Consider the following 22,037-nt stretch of genomic DNA (forward strand, 5'->3'; position numbering starts at 1 on the left):
GGAAGTAGTGGAGAGCCCCCAAGTCCTTGAGGGCGAACTCGGTGTCGAGGCGAGCTGTGATCTGCTGAAGAAGCGCTGGCGAGGACGCAGTCAGGATGATGTCGTCGACGTACAGGAGGAGGTATGCGGTGGCATGGCCCTGGTGGTAGACAAACAGGGAGGCATCGGACCGTGTGGACCGGAACCCATGTTGCTGGAGGAAGGCCGCGATCCGCTGGTACCAGGCCCGAGGTGCCTGCTTCAACCCGTAGAGAGAACGGGAGAGCAAGCACACGTGGTCCGGATAGTCGGTGTCGACGAAACCAGTCGGCTGCTGACAGAACACCTGCTTGTCGAGATGGCCATGCAAGAAAGCATTAGACACATCGAGCTGGTGGACAGGCAAGCGCGAGAAACAGCAAGCGCGAGAAACAGCAAGCTGGAGAACATCGCGAATCGTGCCCGGTTTAACAACCGGGGCGAAGGTGTCGGTGAAGTCCATGCCAGCGCGCTGGCGAAAGCCGCGCACCACCCAATGCGCCTTGTAGCGCTCGAGAGAACCGTCGGGGCGAGTCTTGTGGCGGAAGACCCACTTGCCAGTGATGACATTGGCACGGGGTGGCCGCGGGACAAGCTGCCACGTGCGGTTGCGCTGCAGGGCGTCAAACTCCTCACGCATCGCAGCTAGCCAGTTCGGATCCCGAAGGGCTGCGCGAGCGGAGGTGGAGAGCGGTGACGGCGTCGAGGTAGAAGCCGCGCATGCGTACTCGTCCGACGAGTAGCGCGTGCTGGGACGCAGGGTCCCAGTCCGAGCCCGAGTGACCACACCGGTGAGGGGTGCGGCCGTGGCGACGGGAGCCGCCAAGGGAGCCGCGGCGACGGGGGCCACGGCGGGGCCGGTCGAGGGGGCCGCGGCGTCGGGGGCCGCGACAGGGGCCGCGGGGGCGGCCGAGGAGGCCGCTGCGTCGGGGGCCGCGGCGCCAGGGGCCGCGGCGCCAGGGGCCGCCGGCGCGGGGAGCGCGGGCAGAGCCGGACCCGGGGCGCGGCTGGGCGGTCCGCTAGAGGTGGAGGCAGAGACGAACCGCGCCGCAGGAGACTCCGAAGGTGACGGTACCTGCTGAAACGGGAACACGAGCTCATCAAAGTACACATGCCGTGAAGTGAAAACGCGGTGGGAGACTGGATCATAGCACCGGTAACCTTTGGTGTTGGGAGGATAGCCAAGGAAGATGCAAGGAAGGGACCGGGGCGCGAGTTTGTGAGGAGCAGTGGACGCGGTGCTAGGATAACAGAGACACCCGAAAATGCGAAGACCATCATAAGATGGAACCGCACCGAAGAGGAGCTGGTGAGGGGTGTAGTTCCAGCGGGAACGACAGGGGCGAATGTTAATGAGGAGGCTGGCTGTTGCGAGCGCGTCCGGCCAGAACCGAGTAGGCACGTAGGAGTGGAAGAGCAACGTGCGGACACAGTCATTAAGCGTGCGAAGGACGCGCTCGGCGCGACCATTCTGCTGAGACGTGTAGGGGCAGGTGAGGCGAAAGATGGTGCCGTGGGACGCAAGTAAATTGCGGACGGCGACGTTGTCAAACTCCTTGCCGTTGTCAGTTTGCAAGGCGAGAATAGGACGACCGAACTGTGTGGTGACATATGAATAAAAAGCAGTGAGGGTGGCAAGAGCGTCGGACTTGCGACGGAGAGGGAAGGTCCACACATAATGAGTAAAATCATCCAATATCACCAGATAGTATAAATAGCCCGTGTTGCTAGCAACCGGGGACGTCCAAACATCACTATGCAACAACTGAAACGGAAAGGTGGAAATGTTCGTAGACGCGCTAAAGGGAAGACGAACGTGCTTGCCAAGACGGCAAGCCTCGCAAGAGTGATCGTCGACTTTATTACATGAGAAAGAAAAACTTTGAAGAATCTGACGCATAACGGTGGAGTTGGGATGACCGAGACGGGCATGCCAAAGATCGACACTGGCGGCGAAGGCGGCGGGGCGGCGGGTGGTGGTGGCGCTGGAGGGATGCACTGGATAAAGCTCGTCCGGGCTATCACATCGGTGGAGCACCATCCGTGTACGGGCGTCCTTCACAGAAAAACCGATGTCGTCAAATTCAACAGTTATAGGATTCTCACGAGCAAGGCGACGAACGGAAACAAGATTAGTGACTAAGTCAGGAGACACAAAAACATTAGACATATGCACAGGAGTGGAAGTAGAAGGAAAAGACATATGACCGACGTGAGTAATGGGTAGGGAGGAACCGTTACCAACGGTGATACGGGTGGGAGTATGAACGGGAGTGGCAGATGTGAGGTTACCGGGATGAGCAGTCATGTGAGCAGTGGCGCCCGAGTCCATGTACCAGTCACCACCGCCACCATAGGAGCTCGGTGACGGGGCGGAGTGTAGTGCAGCGAGCAAGGCCGGGTCCCACGGCGGCAGCGCCTGAGGAGGGTAGAACCCTCCGTAGGCCAGCGCGGGAACAGCCCCGAAGGCCGGAGCGGCGGCGGCGCCGTAGGAGTGTTGGAAATATGCCCTAGAGGCAATAATAAATGGTTATTATTATATTTCTTTGTTCATGGTAATTGTCTATTATTCATGCTATAATTGTATTGTCCGGAAATCGTAATACATGTGTGAATACATAGACCACAAAGTGTCCCTAGTAAGCCTCTAGTTGACTAGCTCGTTGATCAACAGATAGTCATGGTTTCCTGACTATGGACATTGGATGTCATTGATAACGGGATCACATCATTAGGAGAATGATGTGATGGACAAGACCCAATCCTAAGCATAGCATAAAAGATCGTGTAGTTTCGTTTGCTAGAGCTTTTCCAATGTCAAGTATCTTTTCCTTAGACCATGAGATCGTGCAACTCCCGGATACCGTAGGAGTGCTTTGGGTGTGCCAAACGTCACAACGTAACCGGGTGACTATAAAGGTGCACTACGGGTATCTCCGAAAGTGTCTGTTGGGTTGGCACGGATCGAGACTGGGATTTGTCACTCCGTGTGACGGAGAGGTATCTCTGGGCCCACTCGGTAATGCATCATCATAATGAGCTCAATGTGACTAAGGCGTTAGTCACGGGATCATGCATTGCGGTACGAGTAAAGAGACTTGCCGGTAACGAGATTGAACAAGGTATTGGGATACCGACGATCGAATCTCGAGCAAGTAACATACCGATTGACAAAGGGAATTGCATACGGGATTGATTGAATCCTCGACACCGTGGTTCATCCGATGAGATCATCGTGGAACATGTGGGAGCCAACATGGGTATCCAGATCCCGCTGTTGGTTATTGACCGGAGAGGCGTCTCGGTCATGTCTACATGTCTCCCGAACCCGTAGGGTCTACACACTTAAGGTTCGGTGACGCTAGGGTTGTAGAGATATATGTATGCGGAAACCCGAAAGTTGTTCGGAGTCCCGGATGAGATCCCGGACGTCACGAGAGGTTCCGGAATGGTCCAGAGGTGAAGAATTATATATAGGAAGTCAAGTTTCGGCCACCGGGAAAGTTTCGGGGGTTACCGGTATTGTATCGGGACCACCGGAAGGGTCCCGGGGGTCCACCGGGTGGGGCCACCTATCCCGGAGGGCCCCGTGGGCTGAAAGTGGAAGGAAACCAGCCCTTAGTGGGCTGGGGCGCCCCCCTTGGGCCTCCCCCCATGCGCCTAGGGTTGGGAACCCTAGGGGGGGAGTTCCCCCTTGCCTTGGGGGGCAAGCAACCCCTTCCCCCCCTTGTGGCCGCCGCCCCCCCCTTGGATCTCATCTCCAGGGCCGGCGCACCCCCCAGGGGCCTATATAAAGGGGGGAGGGAGGGCAGCACACTACAGCCTTGGGCGCCTCCCTCCTCCCCTGCAACACCTCTCTCTCTCGCGCAGAAGCTCGGCGAAGCCCTGCCGGAGAACCGCTACATCCACCACCACGCCGTCGTGCTATTGGATCTCCATCAACCTCTCCTTCCCCCTTGCTGGATCAAGAAGGAGGAGACGTCGCTGCACCGTACGTGTGTTGAACGCGGAGGTGCCGTCCGTTCGGCACTCGATCATCGGTGATTTGGATCACGGCGAGTACGACTCCGTCATCCATGTTCATTGGAACGCTTCCGCTCGCGATCTACAAGGGTATGTAGATGCACTCCCTTCCCCTCGTTGCTAGTATACTCCATAGATGCATCTTGGTAAACGTAGGAAAATTTTAAAATTATGCTACGATTCCCAACAGTGGCATCATGAGCCAGGCCTATGCGTAGTTACTATGCACGAGTAGAACACAAAGCAGTTGTGGGCGTTGATGTTGCCAATTCTTCTTGCCGCTACTAGTCGTTTCTTGTTTCGGCGGCATTGTAGGATGAAGCGGCCCGGACCGACCTTACACGTACGCTTACGTGAGACAGGTTCCACCGACTGACATGCACTAGTTGCATAAGGTGGCTAGCGGGTGTCTGTCTCTCCTACTTTAGTCGGAACGGATTCGATGAAAAGGGTCCTTATGAAGGGTAAATAGAAATTGGCAAATCACGTTGTGGTCATACGTAGGTAAGAAAACGTTCTTGCTAGAAACCTACAAACCACGTAAAAACTTGCAACAACAATTAGAGGACGTCTAACTTGTTTTTGCAGCAAGTGATATATGTGATATGATATGGCCAGAAGATGTGATGAATGATATATGTGATGTATGAGATTGATCATATTATTGTAATAGGAATCACGACTTGCATGTCGATGAGTATGACAACCGGCAGGAGCCATAGGAGTTGTCTTTATTATTTTGTATGACCTGCGTGTCATTGAATAACGCCATGTAAATTACTTTACTTTGTTGCTAAACGCGTTAGCCATAGAAGTAGAAATAATCGTTGGCGTGACGACTTCATGAAGACACAATGATGGAGATCATGATGATGGAGATCATGGTGTCATGCCGGTGACGAAGATGATCATGGTGCCCCGAAGATGGAGATCAAAGGAGCATAATGATATTGGCCATATCATGTCACTATTTGATTGCATGTGATGTTTATCATGTTTTTGCATCTTATTTGCTTAGAACGACGGTAGCAAGTAGGATGATCCCTTATAATAATTTCAAGAAAAGTGTTCACCCTAACTGTGCACCGTTGCGAAGGTTCGTTGTTTCGAAGCACCACGTGATGATCGGGTGTGATAGATTCTAACGTTCGAATACAACGGGTGTTGACGAGCCTAGCATGTACAGACATGGCATCGGAACACACGCAATACACTTAGGTTGACTTGACGAGCCTAGCATGTACAGACATGGCCTCGGAACACGGAGGACCGAAAGGTCGAGCATGAGTCGTATAGAAGATACGATCAACATGGAGATGTTCACCGATCTTGACTAGTCCGTCTCACGTGATGATCGGACACGGCCTAATTAAACTCGGATCATGTTTCACTTAGATGACGAGAGGGATGTCTATCTGAGTGGGAGTTCATTAAATAATTTGATTAGATGAACTTAATTATCATGAACTTAGTCTAAAATCTTTACACTATGTCTTGTAGATCAAATGGCCAACGTTGTCCTCAATTTCAACGCGTTCCTAGAGAAAACCAAGCTGAAAGATGATGGCAGCAACTATACGGACTGGGTCCGGAACCTGAGGATCATCCTCATAGTAGCCAAGAAAGATTATGTCTTAGAAGCACCGCTAGGTGAAGCACCAATCCCTGAGAACCAAGACGTTATGAGCGCTTGGCAGCAGCGTCCTGATGATTACTCCCTCGTTCAGTGCGGCATGCTTTACAGCTTAGAACCGGGTCTCCAAAAGCATTTTGAGAAACATGGAGCATATGAGATGTTCGAGGAGCTGAAATTGGTTTTCCAAGCTCATGCCCGGGTCGAGAGATATGATGTCTCCGACAAGTTCTTCAGCTGTAAAATGGAGGAGAATAGTTCTGTTAGTGAGCACATACTCAGAATGTCTTGGTTGCACAACCGCTTGTCTCAGCTGGGAGTTAATCTCCCGGATGACGCGGTCATTGACAGAATCCTCCAGTCGCTTCCACCAAGCTACAAGAGCTTTGTGATGAACTTCAATATGCAGGGGATGGAAAAGACCATTCCTGAGGTATATTCAATGCTGAAATCAGCTGAGGTAGAGATCAGAAAAGAACATCAAGTGTTGATGGTGAATAAAACCACTAAGTTCAAGAAGGGCAAGGGTAAGAAGAACTTCAAGAAGGACGGCAAGGGAGTTGCCGCGCCTGGTAAACCAGTTACTGGGAAGAAGTCAAAGAATGGACCCAAGCCCGAGACTGAGTGCTTTTATTGCAAGGGAAGTGGTCACTGGAAGCGGAACTGCCCCAAATACTTAGCGGACAAGAAGAAGGCCGGCAACACCAAAGGTATATGTGATATACATGTAATTGATGTGTACCTTACCAGTACTCGTAGTAGCTCCTGGGTATTTGATACCGGTGCGGTTGCTCATATTTGTAACTCAAAACAGGAACTACGGAATAAACGGAGACTGGCGAAGGACGAGGTGACGATGCGCGTCGGGAATGGTTCCAAGGTCGATGTGATCGCCGTCGGCACGCTACCTCTGCATCTATCCACGGGATTAGTTTTAAACCTCAATAATTGTTATTTAGTGCCAGCTTTGAGCATGAACATTATATCTGGATCTCGTTTAATTCGAGATGGCTACTCATTTAAATCCGAGAATAATGGTTGTTCTATTTATTTGAGAGATATGTTTTATGGTCATGCCCCGCTGGTCAATGGTTTATTTTTGATGAATCTCGAACGTGATGTTACACATGTTCATAGTGTGAATACCAAAAGATGTAAAGTTGATAACGATAGTCCCACATACTTGTGGCACTGCCGCCTTGGTCACATTGGTGTCAAGCGCATGAAGAAGCTCCATGCAGATGGACTTTTGGAGTCTCTTGATTACGAATCATTTGACACGTGCGAACCATGCCTCATGGGTAAGATGACCAAGACTCCGTTCTCCGGAACAATGGAGCGAGCAACCAACTTATTGGAAATCATACATACCGATGTGTGCGGTCCAATGAGTGTTGAGGCTCGCGGAGGATATCGTTATGTTCTCACTCTCACTGATGACTTGAGTAGATATGGGTATGTCTACCTAATGAAACACAAGTCTGAAACCTTTGAAAAGTTCAAGGAATTTCAGAGTGAGGTTGAGAATCAACGTGACAGGAGAATAAAATTCTTACGATCAGATCGTGGTGGAGAATATTTAAGTCACGAGTTTGGTGCACACTTAAGGAAATGTGGAATAGTTTCACAACTCACGCCGCCTGGAACACCTCAGAGAAATGGTGTGTCCGAACGTCGTAATCGCACTCTATTGGATATGGTGCGATCTATGATGTCTCTTACCGATTTACCGCTCTCATTTTGGGGTTATGCTTTAGAGACTGCCGCATTCACCTTAAATAGGGCTCCGTCAAAATCCGTTGAGATGACACCGTATGAATTATGGTTTGGGAAGAAACCTAAGCTGTCGTTTCTAAAAGTTTGGGGATGCGATGCTTATGTCAAGAAACTTCAACATGAAAAGCTCGAACCCAAATCGGAAAAATGCGTCTTCATAGGATACCCTAAGGAAACTATTGGGTATACCTTCTACCTCAGATCCGAAGGCAAGATCTTCGTTGCCAAGAACGGGTCCTTTCTGGAGAAGGAGTTTCTCTCGAAAGAATTGAGTGGGAGGAAAGTGGAACTTGATGAGGTGATAGTCACCCCTTCCGAACCAGAAAGTAGCGCAGCGCGGGAAAATGTTCCTGTGGTGCCTACACCGACTAGGGAGGAAGTTAATGATGATGATCATGAGGCTTCGGATCAAGTTACTGAACTTCGTAGGTCCACAAGGACACGTTCCGCACCAGAGTGGTACGGCAACCCTGTCCTGGAAATCATGTTGTTAGACAACGGTGAACCTTCGAACTATGAAGAAGCGATGGCGGGCCCGGATTCCGACAAATGGCTAGAAGCCATGAAATCCGAGATAGGATCCATGTATGAAAACAAAGTATGGACTTTGACTGACTTGCCCGATGAGCGGCGAGCCATAGAAAACAAATGGATCTTTAAGAAGAAGACGGACGCAGATGGTAATGTGACCATCTACAAAGCTCGACTTGTCGCTAAGGGTTATCGACAAGTTCAAGGGGTTGACTGCGATGAGACTTTCTCACCCGTAGCGAAGCTGAAGTCCGTCCGAATCATGTTAGCAATTGCCGCATACTATGATTATGAGATATGGCAGATGGATGTCAAAACGGCATTCCTTAACGGCTTCCTTAAGGAAGAGTTGTATATGATGCAGCCGGAAGATTTTGTCGATCCTAAGAATGCTAACAAAGTATGCAAGCTCCAGCGCTCAATTTATGGGCTGGTGCAAGCATCTCAGAGTTGGAACATTCGCTTTGATGAGATGATCAAAGCGTTTGGGTTTACACAGACTTATGGAGAAGCCTGTGTTTACAAGAAAGTGAGTGGGAGCTCTGTAGCATTTCTCATATTATATGTGGATGACATACTATTGATGGGAAATGATATAGAATTCTTGGAAAGTATAAAGGCCTATTTGAATAAGTGTTTTTCAATGAAGGACCTTGGAGAAGCTGCTTATATATTAGGCATCAAGATCTATAGAGATAGATCAAGACGCCTCATTGGTCTTTCACAGAGTACATACCTTGACAAGATATTGAAGAAGTTCAATATGGATCAGTCCAAGAAGGGGTTCTTGCCTGTATTGCAAGGTGTGCAATTGAGCACGGCTCAATGTCCGACCACGGCAGAAGATATAGAAAAGATGAGTGTCATCCCCTATGCCTCGGCCATAGGGTCTATTATGTATGCCATGCTGTGTACCAGACCTGATGTAAACCTTGCCGTAAGTTTGGTAGGAAGGTACCAAAGTAATCCCGGCATGGAACACTGGACAGCGGTCAAGAATATCCTGAAGTACCTGAAAAGGACTAAGGATATGTTTCTCGTTTATGGAGGTGACGAAGAGCTCGTCGTAAAGGGTTACGTCGACGCTAGCTTCGACACAGATCTGGATGACTCGAAGTCACAAACCGGATACGTGTATATTTTGAATGGAGGAGCAGTAAGCTGGTGCAGTTGCAAGCAAAGCGTCGTGGCGGGATCTACATGTGAAGCGGAGTACATGGCAGCCTCAGAGGCAGCGCAGGAAGCAGTCTGGATGAAGGAGTTCATAACCGACCTAGGGGTGATTCCCAATGCGTCGGGCCCGATGACTCTCTTCTGTGACAACACTGGAGCTATTGCCCTTGCGAAGGAGCCCAGGTTTCACAGGAAGACCAGGCATATCAAGCGTCGCTTCAACTCCATTCGTGAAAGTGTTCAAAATGGAGACATAGATATTTGTAAAGTACATACGGACCTGAATGTAGCAGATCCGTTGACTAAACCTCTCCCTAGGGCAAAACATGATCAACACCAGGACGCAATGGGTGTTCGATTCATCACAATGTAACTAGATTATTGACTCTAGTGCAAGTGGGAGACTGTTGGAAATATGCCCTAGAGGCAATAATAAATGGTTATTATTATATTTCTTTGTTCATGGTAATTGTCTATTATTCATGCTATAATTGTATTGTCCGGAAATCGTAATACATGTGTGAATACATAGACCACAAAGTGTCCCTAGTAAGCCTCTAGTTGACTAGCTCGTTGATCAACAGATAGTCATGGTTTCCTGACTATGGACATTGGATGTCATTGATAACGGGATCACATCATTAGGAGAATGATGTGATGGACAAGACCCAATCCTAAGCATAGCATAAAAGATCGTGTAGTTTCGTTTGCTAGAGCTTTTCCAATGTCAAGTATCTTTTCCTTAGACCGTGAGATCATGCAACTCCCGGATACCGTAGGAGTGCTTTGGGTGTGCCAAACGTCACAACGTAACTGGGTGACTATAAAGGTGCACTACGGGTATCTCCGAAAGTGTCTGTTGGGTTGGCACGGATCGAGACTGGGATTTGTCACTCCGTGTGACGGAGAGGTATCTCTGGGCCCACTCAGTAATGCATCATCATAATGAGCTCAATGTGACTAAGGCGTTAGTCACGGGATCATGCATTGCGGTACGAGTAAAGAGACTTGCCGGTAACGAGATTGAACAAGGTATTGGGATACCGACGATCGAATCTCGGGCAAGTAACATACCGATTGACAAAGGGAATTGCATACGGGATTGATTGAATCCTCGACACCGTGGTTCATCCGATGAGATCATCGTGGAACATGTGGGAGCCAACATGGGTATCCAGATCCCGCTGTTGGTTATTGACCGGAGAGGCGTCTCGGTCATGTCTACATGTCTCCCGAACCCGTAGGGTCTACACACTTAAGGTTCGGTGACGCTAGGGTTGTAGAGATATATGTATGCGGAAACCCCGAAAGTTGTTCGGAGTCCCGGATGAGATCCCGGACGTCACGAGAGGTTCTGGAATGGTCCGGAGGTGAAGAATTATATATAGGAAGTCAAGTTTCGGCCACCGGGAAAGTTTCGGGGGTTACCGGTATTGTACCGGGACCACCGGAAGGGTCCCAGGGGTCCACCGGGTGGGGCCACCTATCCCGGAGGGCCCCGTGGGCTGAAAGTGGAAGGAAACCAGCCCTTAGTGGGCTGGGGCGCCCCCCTTGGGCCTCCCCCATGCGCCTAGGGTTGGGAACCCTAGGGGGGAGTTCCCCCTTGCCTTGGGGGGCAAGCAACCCCTTCCCCCCCTTGTGGCCGCTGCCCCCCCCTTGGATCTCATCTCCAGGGCCGGCGCACCCCCCAGGGGCCTATATAAAGGGGGGAGGGAGGGCAGCACACTACAGCCTTGGGCGCCTCCCTCCTCCCCTGCAACACCTCTCTCTCTCGCGCAGAAGCTCGGCGAAGCCCTGCCGGAGAACCGCTACATCCACCACCACGCCGTCGTGCTATTGGATCTCCATCAACCTCTCCTTCCCCCTTGCTGGATCAAGAAGGAGGAGACGTCGCTGCACCGTACGTGTGTTGAACGCGGAGGTGCCGTCCGTTCGGCACTCGATCATCGGTGATTTGGATCACGGCGAGTACGACTCCGTCATCCACGTTCATTGGAACGCTTCCGCTCGCGATCTACAAGGGTATGTAGATGCACTCCCTTCCCCTCGTTGCTAGTATACTCCATAGATGCATCTTGGTAAACGTAGGAAAATTTTAAAATTATGCTACGATTCCCAACAAGGAGGGCGCGGTCCCATAGGCCGGCGCGGCGGCGGCGCCATAGGCCGGCGCGGACCCGTAGGCGGGCGCCGGCAGGGGGGCGGTACCATAGCCGCTGTAGGGAGCGGCGTTCTGCGCGGCGAAGAGGGCCTGGTGACTCACCGGGCGGGGCCCAAGGATGCCCGGAGCCGGAGCCCGAGGGACCGGCATGGAGTAGGCGTGGACGACGCCGGTCCACGGGTTGGTGTCGTACGTCCATGGGGGAGTCACCTGCTGCTGACGCCCCCCCCCCCCCCCCGGCGCCTGTTGCTGCTTGCGGCCGCCCCCGCGGCGGTTGCCGCGGCACCCGCCACCCGGCTGCTGGGGGCAGCGGGAGGGGCGGGAGGCGCGGGCGGGAGGGGGAAGTACCCCGGAGGCGCTGGTGGCGGCGGCTGCTGGCGCGGCGCGGGTGGGGCGGTCGGTGGAGGGGCGCCGCGGGAGGTGCCGGCGGCGAGGGCGTGGTGCTGCACACGCTTCTTGACCCCCTTCATCCGGCGCTCCTCCAACCTCAAGTACGCCACAAACTTGGGGAAGGAGGGCTCCGGCATCAAGGTGAGGTTAGAGGCGGCGTTGCCGAAGTCCTCGTTGAGGCCGGCGGTGAGCGTGCTGAGGAGGAGGTCGTCATCCACCTTGTCTCCAATGTCACGGAGCTCGTCCGCCAACGTCTTCAGGCGGCGGCAGTAGTCATCAATGGACTGTTCATCCTGGTGACAGTCAAAAAATTCTTGCTGCAAAAAAACGCGGCGCTGAAGCTTGTTGTCGGTGAAGAGGCCGTTCAGCTTGACCCACATGGCGTGGGCGTCGTCGCCGGCACTCACGACCGTGTGGAACAAGTCTTGGAGATGGTGGTGAAGAACCACCGGATGATCGTGGCGTCGATCGCGGTCCACTCGGCGTCGGCCACCATGGTGCGGGAGTCCACGGTGCCATCCACGTGATCCACGAGATTGTTCTCGCGGAAGAGCAGCGTGAAGTACGTCTTCCACGTGAAGTACGTGGAGTTGGAGGCGTCGAGGGTCACGAGGACGCGTGCATAGATGTTGATGTCGCGGATCTCGGCAGGGTCGACGGCGAAGGGGTTGGAGTAGGTGGAGGCGTTGGAAGACATGGCGATGAGATCGTGGGGAGGGAGGCGGCGGCGCGACTAAGGAGAGGCGGCGCAGCGGCGGGAGGCAGGCGGCGCGGCGGGAAGGGGCGGCGCGGCGTGGAGGCGCGCGGTGGGGAGGTGGCGCGCGGGGAGGAGGGGTGGTAGCGGCGGCTTGGGGCGGCGGCGGGAGGTCGCGGCGGCGGCGGCGGCCCGAGACGGCGGCTAGGGTTAGCGGAAGCTGGAAGATCGACTTGCGATAGATACCATGTAGAGAATGATTTGATGCATCGATAATTGATTGATAGTGCACTAGGCACATATATATAGGTACAAGGGGTGCGTCCGGTATCTTGTCTCCTAAGGTACACGTACATACAGAGAAAGACAAATACTACAGGTACTGCATACAGAACCCAGACCTACGTACATGTACACATGTTCAACAATTATGATCCGGCTGTACGTTATCTGTTTTTTTGGCAGCGATGCCGCTCCAAGTGATACCAGGACAGTTGACAGAACATGGCAAGTTCAGATGATGGTGACACCACCATGCGGCGGTTTGCTGCTGACGAAACCAGATCGCTGGCCATGCCGACGCCGGTATGGTATGCGGGTGTCGGGTTCCTTCCACGTAGCAGCAAGTTAAGTCCCCAGGGAAGCCATGGGCTCTTCATGTCGAGCGCATCGCTCTGCACGTGGTGACGCTCCGGTGCGAGAGGTGAGGTGACACGAGTTGAAGTTGGGATGGAGGCGAACCAACGACTCCCGGTGTTCAGCTCAACCGGGGCGCCGGCTGTGGATCGTGTCGTGAGCCTCGACCCTTTTGGCATGGCGTGTTGGATTCTAGCTCGCGCGTCTGCATCGCAAGGTAGGTGCTGGGTAAGTAAGTAAGCTGTATATAGCCGTAGCTGATCCCGTAGAGACGAAGGGATGGCGACGAGGCCTGCTGCATATGTAATGCACCTTCCGTGGAAGATCATGCACGCAGGCAGGCTTAACATATTCAGGCAGCGACCTCGTCGCATATCCGGCGGCTGTCGTCACGTCTCGTGTCGCTTTAAGCCTTAAGTACATCGCCTGCATTCTGTTTGATTTGATTGGGGCCTAGGCAACCGATCCAATCCATCACAGATACGCCTCGACGACATCGACCCGGGAGCAACAATTTTCGCCCCCGCACGTCGGCTAGCTAGCGCTGCAGCAGCACCTACCTGGCCCGCCGCCGCCGGCCGGGGAGCCTACCGGCGACGGAGCGTCGTGCTGGTTGGAGGCACACCTTGGCACTTGGGATGCTCCGGCTGGCCGGCCGACACCGTCTGCCCATCATCCATGTGGCCTCCTGCCTGCCCCTGCCACACTACTGATCATTGACACTGAGGCCATCCACGACCGCTCAGGGTAGTTGCCACGTCCGGTCCATCGACTCTTTTTCACCAAGAGTCGTCGTGCTCGGAAATCCGTCGCCACGGCGGGTGTTGCAGTTCTACGCACCTAGGCGACGGCCAAAAGCAGCAGGCTCGCAAGAGAATCTGCAGTGGATGCCAGACATCAAGTGTCCATCATGTGTTTGTTGCAAACAAATGTTTCTTCCATCATCACATTATTTATTAACCCAATAATAAGCGTACATAAAGTAATCAACCAGGTTCCACGCTCTTTCGCGCTATGAACCTGCATCCAGTTGAATCGATCCACGGACACATGCGTGGATCATGCAGCTTAATTAGTGTACGTACTAGAGGATGATCGGATTACTGCACGGAGTAGTAGTACATGCTATGGTGTACACGTACGTGCGTAATACGATGAGAATCATCATTAGATGAATCGAATTTATAGCTTGAAGAGGCTTAACTAGCGCTTGAGCTTGAACCCGTGGCCGTCGTCGTGGTGCTCCTCGTCGTCCTCCTCCTCCGAGTAGAACTCGACGATCTCCGACAGGTCGTCGGCGGCCGCGCCGTCGGTGGCGGCCAGCCAGAGCAGGTGCTCGAACAGCAGCGCGTCCACGGTCACCGCCACCGCGCCGCCCGCGGTGCGCCTTCCCGCCGCGGCCACCAACCTGCGCACCGGCTCGGCCTCCAGCACCGCCGGGTCCACGTGGAACACGCTCCTCGCCTTCCCCGTCGTGCCGACCTCCACCCTCACGACGTCGACGCCGACGGACGCCGACTCGAGGCGCCGGTATCCGTGGCCGTGGCCGCGGCGGGAGGCGGCCGAGCGGAGGAAGGTGTAGCAGCCGGCCGCGGAGGGCCGTGGCGACGGGGCCTCCTCGTCGGGGAGCGCGCCGTGGTGGTGAGGCATTGTTGCCGGGTTTCTTGCTCTTGGCCTGCTGAAACTGGAACTGGAACTGGGCAACCCGGAGGTAAGCTGGTGGCCGGCCGGAGGCAAAGTGTTTGGCTTCCGTGAGTGAGAGAGCGAAGCGATCGGGGGCGTTGCGTTGCGTGGTGGAAGTCCTTTTATGTTGGACGGAGGGTTTGGAACTAACGGTCGAGTTACCACCCGGGTGGGGGGTTGTGCCGGAATGGATCGGATCAGGGAAGGTGGCTTTTGCGTTTACTTTTGGTTTTCCTTTCGTTTTCCCTCTCTCGATCGACATGGGGTCGTTGTTTTTGTTGCTCATAAACTGATAGGATCGGCCACCTAGAAACCTGCTTGATGTCATAATCCATTCATATATACGCTCTACTGCCTTACTTCGACGCAAATATTTTTTTATCTCATTTCACACATTTTACATTATTAAAACGCATTGAGATTTTTCTGGGCACACTGCGCCGCCACACCTCATCCGTTTGTAGGTCATCCCTCCTTCATTGACTTGAATGGAGTGCAGGGAGGCCCCGACCTACTGAATGGAGTTCTCCCCCTCCCTTCGCTTTGGAGTTTTTAGTAGGTTGGTGGCGACGGTGCCGATCTGGTCAATAATGTTTTCTTGAGTCTCCTCATCTCAACAGTGTCGGTTGCGGTCGTGTAGATGGCTCAATTGGCGTAGATTCATGTTAGTCTCTCTGGTCGTTGAGTTAGGGTTTACAGGGTTTGTCAACATGGTGGCGAGGGCAGCTTCGCTTTGCCTCCTAGGTGTGACCTTCGGTCCGGAGTGAGGCTTGTCAGCTTGTTTGGAGGTTGGGATCTTGGATCTTTCGGTGGTAACGTCTTCGATGGTTTCTTCTCTAGGGCGATGGTTCGTTATGACCATGGCTTTGATGCCATCTTATCCATGATTAGCAATGATTGGCGGGCTCCAATGACGAAGAGGCAACCGTGCAACACGCTATTGGCCCATTTGAGACTATAAGACAATCGACCATCTAGGGACATCAATATATTTTCTTTATTTTCAAAGGTGTCTAATCTCTTAAGAGTTTCAAGACTAGCATGTTAGAAAATGTTACTCCCTCCAATCCGAATTAGAGGCTGTGTCAATTGATTCGTATCAGAGACAGTAAAATTTGTACGAATAAAAAAGGCATTAGTTGAGATATCATGTAGGTCAACTTCATATTTCATGACGGGACCTCCAATTACATAGCTATGACCTTCCTTCTAAATGGCTCAAGCATCTCTAATGAGATATCTATATACACTACTGTATTTGCCTGAGACTCAAACTTATCAATAGGCAAGTATGAAATCACCTTAAATCATTGCCGAGGACCATTGCGCCGTGGAAAGATCACTGTCCACCACGTGGAAAGATTTAGTAACGGCTCGAATATCTAGATCTTTTTATTTTTGAGTGGTACGAATATCTAGATCTAACACTAGTTTACTGAAGACTGGCCTAATCACTCGCACTAACACAAGTATTTTAATCTGACAGGCCCACAGACGATAATTAGTATGCCTCCTATATTCTCTTTGGAAAAAACCCTGTCGCCTTGTCACTAAAAAAAGGATTAGCTGGATACTAGTTAGCATCGAATATTAGCAGACAACCACGACGTGGTTGTTAGGTTTTGGCATTTTGAAGAAATACTAGTAATAGAAACAATAACCGATAAGAAGCTTCTCGGAATGAGCGAAGTTAAACTGCACGTAAGAGCGAAGTTCAAGTTGCTGTCAGTAAGAACATGCAAGTTTTGATGAACAAACGAGGAGTTTCAAACGGACGTCCGCTCATTTCAACGACAGTTAATTTTGGACGAAGGTTGTACAATTTTCATGGTGTTCTGGTGGCCGGCCGGTTGCCCAACACAACACGTAGAACGGAGTACTCCCGTGACATGATTCGGTGGTTCAAGTTTCGTGTCTCATCACATTACCAGTCGTGGCAGGCTCACCTTGGATATGCTAATTATGATGGCCTTGATGTGTCGTACGTACGTAGGTGCGCAAGATTTGTTGTCTCATTTGGAGATCTGTTAACTTCAGCTTCAGCGTCGTGCAACCAGGCTTCCATTGCGTGCAATCAACTCCTCGGCCATTACACGGCGCTCAGGAGGAGTGTGCAACAATTAAACTGCACTTAGTCTGTGCACGATATGTACGGAACCGGATCCTCTAACATCCTCAAAGGATGTCACGTAAGCTACAGTAACCGTGACATCCCTCCTTCACATCCATATGATTAAGCCTAAAATGATTATAATTAATTTTGCAAATTACAAATCTACTATATATATTTACAAAAATTACGTACAAACAAAATTATGGTGCAATAAAATTATTTTTTGATTTATTTTTGTACATACTACAGTAAATCGTGTACACATATTTTTGTACATGCTACGGTACCCTAACATCCCTTTTTCGTTTTACACACACATTTCACTGTAGCTTCGTGACATCCCTTGAAGATGTTAGAGGATCCACTTCCGATATGTACTACCATTGCACTATTCTAACTTAGTGTGTATTCCCTCCTATCCGTTTCATAATATAGTGCGCAATTTGATCAAATTTATCCAAGGAAGGAAAATGTCAAAATAAATACAATATATCTCATAATGCATCTAATGGTATTTATTTTATACTAGCAAAACGGTCTGTGCGTTGCAACGGGAGAAAAAATATATCACAATCTCCAATGACCGTGACCACATTTTACTGCATCACCGAGATACACTATCACTCATTTTCATGGAATCGTGAACAATTTTTAAAAATCATGAACATTTTTTAAAACTCATGAAAATACCTGAAATTGTGAAAAAAATTCAAATTCATGAACATTTATACAGATTTTCAAACATTTTATAAAATCATGAACATTTTTTGAATTCATGAACATTTATACTATTTGCAAGCCTTTTTCTAATTGTAAACATTTTTTAAAACATTTTTCATGAATAGGCAAACATTTCTAGAATCGATGAACATTTTTTGGAAATTGGTGGAACAATTTTGAAATTCACGAATATTTTTTTTGTTTTAACGGACAATTTTTGAAATGCATGATCATTTTTTTGAATCAGTGAATGTGTTATGAATCAATAAACTATTTTGTAAGTCACGGATAATTTTTGAAATTTTAGGATATTTTTCAATTCATGAACATTTTTTGAACCGGAAAAATGCTCTTTTTTTAATTTTTGGAACTTGTTGGTAGTCCCAAATTATTTAAAGTGGAAAAAAAGGAAGACGAAAAGGAAAAAAGAAAAATTTAAAAAGAAATTTGAAAAAAGGCCCCCAGACATGGGCCGGGCCAAACAGGCACACTGTGTCTTATCCCAGCGCACAGAGCACAGTATAGAATGTTCCTACTGCATGGGCCGGCTCAGGCGAGGATTCCCCTGTGCGAAATGTTTTTTTATCACTTATAGGTCGCATCGGTGGTTAATATTTTGCAACATCGAAGACAATTTTGATAACGCACTGCCAGAAGAAATAGCCCTTTTATTATTAGGTATAGATTATAATTCTAGATATTTTTCTTTATAAAATTTGGTCAAAGTTTGACATTTTGAACATCTAAACCGCACTATATTATGGAACGGAGTACTACAACAGGGTATCTTATGATAGCTATTGGCATGGCAAGGATACTTCCCAGGCCCCTGGCTTTGGCCCTGTGGCTCATTTCACTCTTTTTTAAGTCTAAATACACTTCCGTTATTGCTCAGTAATGTTCTTAGGGATACAATGAAGATTTGGTGGGTTTATAAGCCACAAATGATGCCCATAATTCAGACCGAAAGTAGGCTTAACGAGGCTGCGTGCCTCGAGGTTGGTAGATCAACCCTCAAAGATGAAGGTACAATGGAGAAAAATTCTTGCGGTCCCCATTATCTCCTTGACAGTACTGGCGTATACACCCCCCGTTCGTTGGTCGATGTCTTGGACAACTCCTTGGCAAACAAAAGCGATGATTACCTGCGACAAGGATAAATCTGATGCAAGTGCAAGGGCCTCCCGACACGCTAAGGCTTCTAGAGTAGCAGGATCCGTGATCCCTTGAATCTTGATAACCGAAGCGCCCAAGAAAACACCGACAGTCTCTGCAAATGGCACTGAAAGAGCCCTCCATATTGTTCCTACAAACAGTGATGTCCATTGTAATCTTTGCAATCCCCAGCGGTGGTGGAATCCACCTTGGCTATGATCGTTAATTATTTGCACATACAGTGCTTGGTACTTTCTTAGGTTTGCACTCCTCCAGCTCTCGGATATACTTCATGATGAAGTTGTGAATATATAGCGGACTGTGAAAGATGCTTTCATGAAGGGCCTGCCGTCGTGCATACCATAGAGCTCATTTCACTTGTGTACTGGCTTACTGCAATGCACATCGCTACCTCGCCTGCAGGGCGCGGTGGTGGACCGTTCGAGTATGATAGGCTTGTCGGGCTGATGTCACTCGATTTTCTCCTTTTCCTTTTTATTTATATTGTAAATGCATATTGTGACAAACTTAATTTTTCTTCAGAAAATTAATCAGGAATTTGAAAAAAAATAACCTAGTAGAAAAGTGTTAGCACTGTTTTAATAAAATGTTGATAACTTCAAAAAAAAATGTTTGTCCCAATAAAAATATTCTGATGTTTTAAAAAATACATGCGTTTTTAATGTGTATATTTTTTAAAAAAACTTGTGTACTTACACAATAAAATTCATATCATTTAGAAAGTTTACATGATATTTTACGGAAATATTTCTGTGTTTCATAAAAATGTCGTGACATTTAAAAAAAATTATATACAATGTGACAAAAACCATACGTTAAAAATGTATGTGACATTTTAGATAAATAATCATACCTCTCCAAAAAATTTCCATGAAGTTTCTCTAACATTTGTATAGTATGCAAATGAAAATATGTTTGTGTAGTTTAGAATTTTTTATTGCCATTAAAAATGTAAAACATCTATTTTCAGAAAAATGTTACCATACAGTCAAAAAAGTGTTCAAAAGATTTATTTTTTGAAAAATGAATGACACATTTTAAAATATATTCCAACATCTATCACAAAATTAATTAAGATGTGCTCTAAAAATGTACATTGTGTACTTAAAAAAGAGATATGTGTTGAAAAAGAAAACTAAAAAGAAAAAGAAGACTAAAAAAAGAAAAGAGAGGAAAACCAAAGAAAACCAAGAAAGAAATATAAGGAAAACAATAGTATAACAAACAAACAAAACAATGAGAAAATAAAGGAAACAAAAGCAAAATGGAGAGAAATGGAAAAAAGTCACGGAAAACAAACGAAACCAAAGAAAAAACAAAAGAGATGAAAAAGAAGAAAAAAACCCATAGAAAACCAGCCTGAAATAACCTACAATGGGCAGGGAACAAGCCGCACTACTGGGTCGGCGCACTAGACGTGGCCTGTAGGCTTTTTCTATAAAGGAATCAAGGCCAGGTCTAGCCGGCGCACGGCCGTCTGGGCACTTTAGGTAATTTCTTGTCTTCCCTTTTAATTAGACTGGTCATCTAGTAGTCTCTTTTCCTGCTGCGTATTAAATGCCAGCATATGCATCTCCTTCTGTACATGCATATGCATGTGCATGTGTTTGTTCGCATTTTTTGTGATTTTAAAATTTTAAAAAGGCATAACTTTCAATCCGTGTGTCGAAATTCAGATCCATTTTCACCGCTGAAACCCTCGCGACGTGCTCTTTGAAAGTAGATCCCGCATGGGGATATTTCGATGAACTAGTCTTCCTGCCAACTAAACATCAATGTGTATGCAACTAGACTACATTGCCGCGCCAACTGAGCATATGTGTATACTAATAGTCCTGCCAACTAAATATTAATGTGTGTGCAACTAGACTGCATTACCGCGCCAACTGAGCATATGTGTGCCAATAGTCTTGCCAACTAAACATCAATATGTGTGCAACTAGACTACATTGCCGCGCCAACTGAGCATATATGTGTGTAACTAGTCCTGCCAACTAAATATCAATATATGTGCAACTAGACTACATTGCCGCATCAATTGCGCATATGTGTGTGCAACTATGTGTGTGCAACTAGTGTCCTGCCAATTAAACATCAATGTGTGTGCAACTAGACTAAATTACAAGCCAACAGAGCATATGTGTGTGCAACTAGTCTCCCTGCCAACTAAATATCAATGTGTGTGCAACTAAAAAAAGCTACACCATATAGTACTAAAATTGCACAATGAAGTAATTTAGTTGCACCATATAGCACCAAAAGTTGGCATCAAAAACAATTCGTCGAAACATACCCATGCAGAATCTAATTTCAAAGATCTCGTCGCGATGAATCCAACGGTGAAAACGGAACTGAATTCCGACATGTGGTTTAAAAGATATGACTTTAAAATAATTTGAAATCCCAAAATAAATGTACGTGGATCTGTTTTCTCTAACTGATAGAACTAGTGTGAATACATTTAATGCCAGCACCCACATGCGCTACGAGACAAAATAAATACACATGCATGTGTGTGATAGAGCGGCCGCTCGGGAACATCAAATAGTGCGTAGGCACTTTTTAGATTTTAGGAGGAATCAATACATGTGACATACATCCCTCACGCATTTTTTTAGCCCAAACCTGATTTGGCACCTGTCGCGCCAGTTACACGCGTTTTTGCAACTGTTGCACATGCTCTCCTTCGCGTTTGATAAGCGTTTTCAAACGACAGCTTCATTCCGGTTTGGGAAGCTTCCAGAACCTGGCTTGGGAAGCTTCTGGAAGCTTCCGTTCAATGTCTCTTAGTATTTTTCATTTTATTTTCCTTTTCAAATTATTGATCTATTTTCAAATTAGCAAAGTTTTTCTAAATTTTTAAAATTTATGAACCTTTTCAAATTCATAAAAAAAATCATGATTTTTTTAATCTGTGAAGTTTTTCAAATGCATGAACTTTTATCAAATCCATGAACTTTATCGATGCAGGTACTTTATTTCAAATCCATGAACTTTTTTTAACTCCATGTTTTTTTACTTTTTTAAACCCACGAGTTTCTTTTTTCAAACCCTGTGAACTTTTCAAGTTAGCGAGTTCTTTTTTCAAACCCGTGAACTTTTTTGAGTTCACAAACTTTTTGAAAATTCATGAGCATTTGTTTTTGAATTCCTGTTTTTCTAAATTCATTTTTTGAAAAGTCAATGGACAACAACTGACCATGACCGGTCAACAGCGAACCGAGCGACCATGAAAGAAACCACACATTGGCGGTGGTCCTGGTGGTGGTTCTACCTCGGAATTAACAGCTCACAAATCGTGATCTAGAAG

The 22,037-nt window shown here is 48.4% G+C and overlaps 1 protein-coding gene across 1 annotated transcript; it reads right to left on the bottom strand.

Moving 5' to 3' along the window:
* Window positions 1–13,967: 13,967 nt before the first annotated feature.
* On the bottom strand, window positions 13,968–14,848 carry LOC123048972 (uncharacterized). The gene has a single exon (XM_044471982.1). It carries the CDS (start codon window positions 14,683–14,685, stop codon window positions 14,239–14,241), a length of 447 nt encoding a protein of 148 aa, XP_044327917.1. The 5' UTR covers window positions 14,686–14,848; the 3' UTR covers window positions 13,968–14,238.
* Window positions 14,849–22,037: the final 7,189 nt, after the last annotated feature.

This window comes from Triticum aestivum, chromosome 2D (assembly GCF_018294505.1).
Source record: "Triticum aestivum cultivar Chinese Spring chromosome 2D, IWGSC CS RefSeq v2.1, whole genome shotgun sequence".
Taxonomy (NCBI): domain Eukaryota; kingdom Viridiplantae; phylum Streptophyta; class Magnoliopsida; order Poales; family Poaceae; genus Triticum; species Triticum aestivum.

Coding starts and splice junctions, on each gene's coding strand:
- LOC123048972 (XM_044471982.1), bottom strand. CDS start 14,685: ATGCCTCACCACCACGGCGCGCTCCCCGACGAGGAGGCCCCGTCGCCA.